The sequence below is a fragment of the Oratosquilla oratoria genome, chromosome 3 (genome assembly GCF_046742065.1).
Source record: "Oratosquilla oratoria isolate Oo_2021 chromosome 3, ASM4674206v1, whole genome shotgun sequence".
NCBI lineage: Eukaryota > Metazoa > Arthropoda > Malacostraca > Stomatopoda > Squillidae > Oratosquilla > Oratosquilla oratoria.
The window spans coordinates 35,129,919-35,137,418 of NC_134779.1; the positions used below are offsets into that span (position 1 = coordinate 35,129,919).

The window sequence follows — 7,500 nt, forward strand, 5'->3', positions numbered from 1 at the left end:
TTAGGTGAACAATGTATAGAAAACATTAAGAAAAAAAAACGGATTAATCCGAAAAAATACACAAGAATTCAAGAGAATTCAAAGAATGAGAATTACAAGAATTATTGAATTACAAAAAAGGAGGAATTAGAACTGTGAGAAACGGTAATAGTAGGAAAAAATTATACATATATATATATGCATTTCTTATTAAATAACACAGCAAATTGGGCATTAGTTATCTTCTTATTGAGACTTTCCATTCTTGTAATCACTTCTCTCTGAAGGAGGGAGAGGGTATACAATACTTCCAAACGAGTCCATGAATGGGTATCCACTCATGGACTCGTTTGGAAGTATTGTATAGCCCCTCCCTCCTTCAGAAAGAAAAGCGATTACAAGAATAGAAATACTCAATAAGAAGATAACTAATGTCCAATTTGCTGTGTTATTTAATAAAAAATGCATTGAAGAGAACCTGCTCCCTAAATTCATTTATATATATATATATATATATATATATATATATATATATATATATATATATATATATATATATAAAAAAATATAAAAATATATATATATATATATATATATATATATATATATATAACATGATAGGCCACTTACCTTGACAATACTATTTCTATCTCTCTCTTTCTCTCTCTCTCTCGGTCTCTCTCACAACGTACCTGGAAAGAGAAGCGGAGGAAAAGAATTAGGGGCGCGCTGAAGACCAAAGTTGCACCCGCCGCCCCTGCGCCCGCTAATAGGCGCAACGACAACTTGGGGAGAAAAGTGTCGAGACGTGGGGGGGAGGGAAGGAGAAGGAGAGGGGTGTGTAGGGGGGAGAAGGTAGAGAGGGGGAAGAGTGAGGGGGGGAACAGGAGAGGGGAGTAGCAGAGGGGAGTAGGGGAGGGAAATAGGAGAGGGAAATAGGAGAGGGGAGTAGGGGAGGGAAATAGGAGAGGGGAGTAGGGGAGGGAAATAGGAGAGGGGAGTAGGGGAGGGAAATAGGAGAGGGGAGTAGGGGAGGGAAATAGGAGAGGGGAGTAGGGGAGGGAAATAGGAGAGGGGAGTAGGGGAGGGAAATAGGAGAGGGGAGTAGGGGAGGGAAATAGGAGAGGGGAGTAGGAGAGGGAAATACGAGAGGGAAGTAGGGGAGGGAAATAGGAGAGGGGAGTAGGGGAGGGAAATAGGAGAGGGGAGTAGGGGAGGAAAATAGGAGAGGGGAGTACGGAGTACGAGAGGGTAGGAGAGGGGAGTAAGAAAAAGAACCAAGAGAGGAGAATAGGAGAGGGGAGTGAGAGAGGGAAGTAGGTAAAAGAGGGGAGTAGGAGAGGGAAGTAGGTAAAAGAGGGGAGTAGGAGAGGGAAGTAGGTAAGAGAGGGGAGTAGGTAAGAGAGGGGAGTGAGAGAGGGAAGTAGGAAAAAGACGTAGCCCCAGCCATGGCCTATTTTGGCCAAATGGTGTCCTATCCCTAGCCTTTTTTGGCCACACGCAGCCCCAACCACAGCCTACTTTGGCCAAATGGTGTGTCATCCCTGGCCACATTTGGCCAAACGCAGCCCCAGCCCTAACCTATTTTGGCCAAATGGTGTCCCATCCCTAGTCTCTTTTGGCCAAAACGCAGCCCCAGCCTTACCCTATTTTGCCCAAATAGTGCCCTATCCCTAACATCTTTTGGCCAAACGCAACCCCAGGCCTATCCTACTTAGGTCAAATGGTGTTCCATCCCTATCCTCTTTTGGCTAAACACAGCCCTTGACTATTTTGGCCAAATGATATCCCATCTCTAGCCTCCTTTGACCAAGCGCAGCCCCAACCACAGCCTATTTTGGCCAAATGGTGTCCCATCCCTAGACTCTTTTGGCCAAACGCAGCCCAACCACAGCCTATTTTGGCCAAATGGTGTCTCATCCCAAGACTCTTATGGCTAAACGCAGCCCCCAACCACAGCCTATTTTGGCCAAATGGTGTCCCATCCCTAGACTCTTTTGGCTAAACGCAGCCCCAACCACAGCCTAGTTTGGCCAAATGCAGCGCCAGGCATCGTTTCCTTTCTCTCTCCAGCCACAGCCGCAGCCGCCGTCGCCTCCCGCTCGCCACGAGTCAATGTCATTTCCTCCACATGGAAATCATTAAAAGGGGGCGACATTTTATTCACACGGCAGGCACAGTGCCACTTTAGTGCCACTTCGGTGCAACAAGTGTCACAACCGTGCCACTTCGGTGCCACGACCGTGCCACTTCGGTGTCACGACCGTGCCACTTCGGTGTCACGACCGTGCCACTTCGGTGTCACGACCGTGCCACTTCGGTGTCACGACCGTGCCACTTCGGTGTCACGACCGTGCCACTTCGGTGTCACGACCGTGCCACTTCGGTGTCACGACCGTGCCACTTCGGTGTCACGACCGTGCCACTTCGGTGTCACACAGTGCCACTTCGGTGTCACGACCGTGCCACTTCAGTGTCACGAACGTGCCGTTTCAGTGCCACTATCGTGTCACTTCGGTGACACGACCGTGCCACTTCGGTATCACGACCGTGCCACTTTGGTGTGACGACAATGCCACTTCATCCGTACACGTAATCGCTCCCTAACCCCTTCCGTACCGGATGGCACTCTCTCACTGCCGTCAGACGATTTTATTCATGTGTGGCATCCCTTCCCTTCCTTCGTAGAGGTGAAACAAACAACCACCTCCTCCTCCCCCTCCTCCTCTTCCTCCCAGCGAATAAAAACATCTTTAACTTTTTCCCTTTCTTCTAATGACCTTCGTGTTTATTCTGGCTGCCGTCAAACGATTTTAATCAGTTGAGGGGGATGTGTGTGTGTGTGCCTGTGTGTGTGAGCGCGCGCGCACTTTTTAGGGAGGCTTTAAGAGCCTTAAAAGCTGGAGTACTTGGAGGGACAGAAATAGAGAAAGAGAGAAGAGAGACAGAGATCCTGAACAGAAAAAAAGAGATAATTAGTTTCTTCCTCTTTTTCCACACGCCCGTGTAACCTAGATGCACCTAGACGTAACTAAAGGAAACCAGAGACTAAAATCCCCCTCCGCTAGTCCTCAGGGAGGCAAAAGCAAGCAAAATACTTCAGAGTGCCACCTTCGACAGCGAAGACCAAGACGCTTCTGAAAATGTGTTACTTTTGCGCTAAAATACAACAAAACAAGAAGTCTAGGGGTGGAGGGGGGAGTGATGGGTGGGGCCTGACAGAGAAGGAGGCAGTTCTAAGCCTTGCTGGGTGATTATATATTGTGGGTGTATGCATTACATCAATATTATATATAAATAAATATATATATATATATATATATATATATATATATATATAATACACTTAGAGGAACATACCTTTAGGAGTCCAATTAAAAATGCTAGTGCAAGTCGCGGGACTAAAGCTATATATCACGACTCCTCCCTCCGAAACAGACGGACAGACACACACACACAAACACCTAGGTCTCTTAATCCAACCCTGACCAACCGCCACTTGTGCGGACGTTTGGGTCCAGGACATAAACCCACTTCGGGAGTTGGCCCAGGGCATAAATCACCACCAATTCCCGAAGTGGGTTTATGTCCTGGGCCCAAACGTCTGCAAAGTGGCGGTTGGCAAGTGTTGGAAAAAGAGACATATATATATATATACACATATATATACATATACATATATATATATACATATACACACACACACACATTTTTTCTCTCCTTATTTTCCTGGTAGCCTTATTATGGCTACAAAGGTGTTTCCCGGCGTCGCCTTCCCAATATGCCTTTCAGCGTGCAAGTTACAAAGCCTTTGCTCTCAGGCGAGGGGGAGAGGGAGAGGGAGGGAAAGGGGAGAAAGGAAAGGGGGAGGGGGAATGGGGAGAGTAGAAAGGAGAAGGGGGAGGGGGAAAGGGGAAGGTAGAAAGGAAAGGCGGAGGGGGGAGGGAAGAAAAGAAGGAAAGGGGGAGGGAGAACGGGGAGGAGACAGAAGGGAAGGGGAGACGGGGAGTGAAATGATAGAAAGGGGGAGAGGGGGAAGGGAAAAGGGGAGAAAGGAGGGGAGAAAGGAGGGGGAAAGGGAAGAAGGGGAGGGGGGAAAGGGAAGAAGGGGAGGGGAGAAAGGAAGGAGAGGGGGAAAGGGGAGAAAAGGGAGAAAGGAAGGAGACTGGGAAAGGGGGGAAGGGGAGGGGGAAGGGGAGAAAAGAGAAGGGAAAAGGGAGACAGGAAGAAGGGAAAAGGGGAGAAAGGAAGGAGAGGGGGAAAGGGGAGAAGTGAAGGAGAGAGGGAAAGGGGGAAAATGAGAGGGAAAAGGGGAGAAGGGGAGGGGAGAAGGGAAAAGGGAGACAGGAAGAAGAGAAAAGGGGAGAAAGGAAGGAGAGGGGGAAAGGAGAGAGGGAAAGGAGGAAAAGGAAATGAGGAAAGGAGAGAAGGGGAGGGGAGAAAGGAGAGGGGGAAAAGGGGGGAAGTGAAGGAGAGAGGGAAAGGAGGAAAAGGAAATGAGGAAAGGGGAGAAGGGGAGGGGAGAAAGAAGAGGGGAAAAGGGGAGAAGTGAAGGAAAAAGGGAAAAGGGGAAAAGGAAATGAGGAAAGGGGAGAAGAGGAGGGGAGAAAGGGAGGAGAGAGGGACAGGGGGAAGTGGAGAAGGGAAAGAAGAGAAAGGAAGGAGAGGGGGAGAAGGAAGAAGGGAGAGAAACGAAGAAGGGAGAGAAAGGAAGAGGGGGAGAGGAGGGGGGAGGGCGGCATCAATGGAAAAGATTTGGGGAGTTGAAATCGGGGAAAATACAAACAGCTGGGCGGTTAGGCCATGAAAAGCACAGAGAGCGAGCAAACTGGGACGGAGACCAACGATATACACGGGCTCAAACTAAGCCGGGGGAGTGACATTTCACTCGCAATTAAAAGGGAGAGAGAGAGAGAGAGAGAGAGAGAGAGAGAGAGAGAGAGAGAGAGAGAGAGAGAGAGAGAGAGAGAGAGAGAGAGAGAGGGAGAGGGAGAGAGGGGAGAGAGACCAACGCAAAGTCGAAACTAAAGAATTAAAGCTCGAGCAGCTTCCATAATTCTGGAACAAATTTCATAAATCAAAGAAGAGGACGAGGAAGAGGAAGAAAAAGAAGACGAAGAAGAGAAAGAAAAAGAAGAGGAAGAGGAAAACGAAAAAAGAAGAAAAAGTGGGACATGAGGAAGAAGAGGAAAAAGAAAGAATAGGAAGAGGAAGATAAAAGAGGAAGAGAATGAGGAAGAAGAAAAAGAAAAAGGAGAAAATACAAAGAGGAAGAAAATGTAGAAAAAGAAGAGGAAGAAAAAAAGATGGAAGATGAGAGAAAAAGAAAAGGAAGTTATAAATTTAAAAAAATCAAACAGACCGGAACTTAGAACGAACAACAGTTTGAACGAGTTTGAACTCGACTGACATCAAGGATGCCAAGAAAGAAAAGAAAAGAAAGAAAAGAACGAACGAAATTGAATACTTCGTGATAAGTGAAGGGAAAGGCACTGCAATGCGTAAGAAGAGAGAGAGAAAGAGAAAGAGAGAGAGAGGGGGGGGAGGAAGAACAGTAACGAACGAAATAAGAAAACCGTGTGACCGTTAGGCTGAAGAGAATCGTTACATTTAAATTCAAATTTGAATTCAGACACAAATAATCCTCAGTGGGAGAGATAACTACTAAATGTGAAACAGAAAGATGGAGAGAGCAAGAGAGATAACAGAAGGAAGAGAGCAACATAGAGAAAATAGAAGAGAGCAAGAGAGATAACAGAAGGAAGACAGCAAGATAGAGATAACAGAAGGAAGAGCAAAAGAGAGAAAACAGAAGGAAGAGAGCAACATAGAGAAAATAGAACAGCAAGAGAGATAACAGAAGGAAGACAGCAAGACAGAGATAACAGAAGGAAGAGCAAAAGAGAGAAAACAGAAGGAAGAGAGCAACATAGAGAAAATAGAAAGAAGAGAGCAAGAGAGATAACAGAAGGAAGACAGCAAGAGAGAGATAACAGAAGGAAGAGCAAAAGAGAGACAACAGAAGGAAGAGAGCAACATAGAGAAAATAGAAAGAAGAGAGATAACAGAAGGAAGACAGCAAGAGAGAGATAACAGAAGGAAGAGAGTAAGAGAGAAAACAGAAGGAAGAGAGCAACATAGAGAAAATAGAAAGAGAGCAAGAGAGAGATAACAGAAGGAAAACAGCAAGAGAGAGATAACAGAAGAGAGCAAGAGAGAAAACAGAAGGAAGAGAGCAAGAGAGAGAACAGAAAAAAGAGAGCAAGAGAGATAACAGGAAGAGAGCAAGAGATATATTAGAAGGAAGGGAGCAAGAGAGAAAACATAAGGAAGAGAGCAAGAGAGAGAAAACAGAAGGAAGAGAGCACGAGAAAGAGAGAACAACTTCCATTCACCCGAGGACACGAAGAGGGAACCCAAATGCCAAGATGACCCTTAGTAACACGACACGAAGTGAACTTCGGGGATGTGGGAGACCTACAAAGGGTCTTCCAGTTTGAGACTCAAAAGTCTTTAAAGATATACGAGTTTCAAAAGACTTTTCTTCAGTGACCCCCAGCAGTACCTTGGTCATCGAAGGTTTCTCTAGTCTTATCTTAGAAGTTGTCTGGCGACGGAAATTGTGAAAATTAACAGAGAGAGAGAGGGGGGGAGGGAGAGGGGAGAGAGAGGGAGAGGGGAGAGAGGGGGAGGGAGAGGGGAGAGAGAGGGAGAGGGGAGAGAGGGAGAGATAGGGGGAAGAGAGAGGGGGAGAGAGGAGAGGGGGGAGAAAGAGGGGAGTGAGAGGGGAAGAGAGAGAGGGGGGTGAGAGGGGAAGATAGAGAAGGGAGAGAGAGGAGGGAGAGAGAGGGGAGATAGAGAGGAGAGGAAAAAGAGAGGAGAGGAAAAAGAGAGGAGAGGAAAAAGAGAGGAGAGAGAGAGAGGAGGGAGAGAGAGAGAGAGAGAGAGAGAGAGAGAGAGAAGAGAGACTGAAAAAATAAAAAGTTTTCGGTAATTTCAATAGACCCACACCAAAGAAAGATGAATCCCACAAAAAAAAACACACACAGATGGATTCCACAGATGGCATCGTCACACTTGATCACAAATTCTATTTCCTTGGAACCTTTCCAAATCAGGATCCTTGGGCTCGATGTAACGAGGTCGAGAGATCAGCGAGACCCAATGAAAATACACCGAGAAACCAAGACAGAAAGGTCTGAACGTCAACAGACCTCGACATTTGTGCGAAATCGTTCTTTACCAAAACTCTGACCAAAGTAACGCTAATTCACCATCCCACTCCCGCACAGTGGGAAGTGAGAAACCCCTGGTAGGGCAGAGCACTGACAGTGGCGGCAAGCCGCTGGATTGTTTTAGGCCAACGACGGGTTGCCCCCCGCCTGGCCAGGGCTGTCGGGAAGCAAGGCAGCAAGCACAACGCGGGAATCGAATTCACTCACGGTATCCAGTGATGGAGTCAATTTGAGGGTTTTGTTTCGCCACGACAGTACAAAAGAGAACCATGAACAGATTTATGTA

General features: G+C 46.9%; 2 protein-coding genes across 3 annotated transcripts in view; both read right to left on the minus strand.

Annotated features, from left to right (window-relative positions):
* The window catches only part of LOC143021484 (neuronal calcium sensor 2), a 618,726-nt gene that overhangs the window by 237,494 nt on the left and 373,732 nt on the right, over window positions 1-7,500 (minus strand). The window lies entirely within an intron of this gene.
* LOC143017645 (uncharacterized) overlaps window positions 1-7,500 on the minus strand; it is a 206,511-nt gene that overhangs the window by 120,830 nt on the left and 78,181 nt on the right. Inside the window, exon 3 of the mRNA XM_076172435.1 lies at window positions 610-671. Within this exon, the coding sequence (XP_076028550.1) occupies window positions 610-671 (62 nt within the window). The remainder of the gene's footprint in view (window positions 1-609; window positions 672-7,500) is intronic.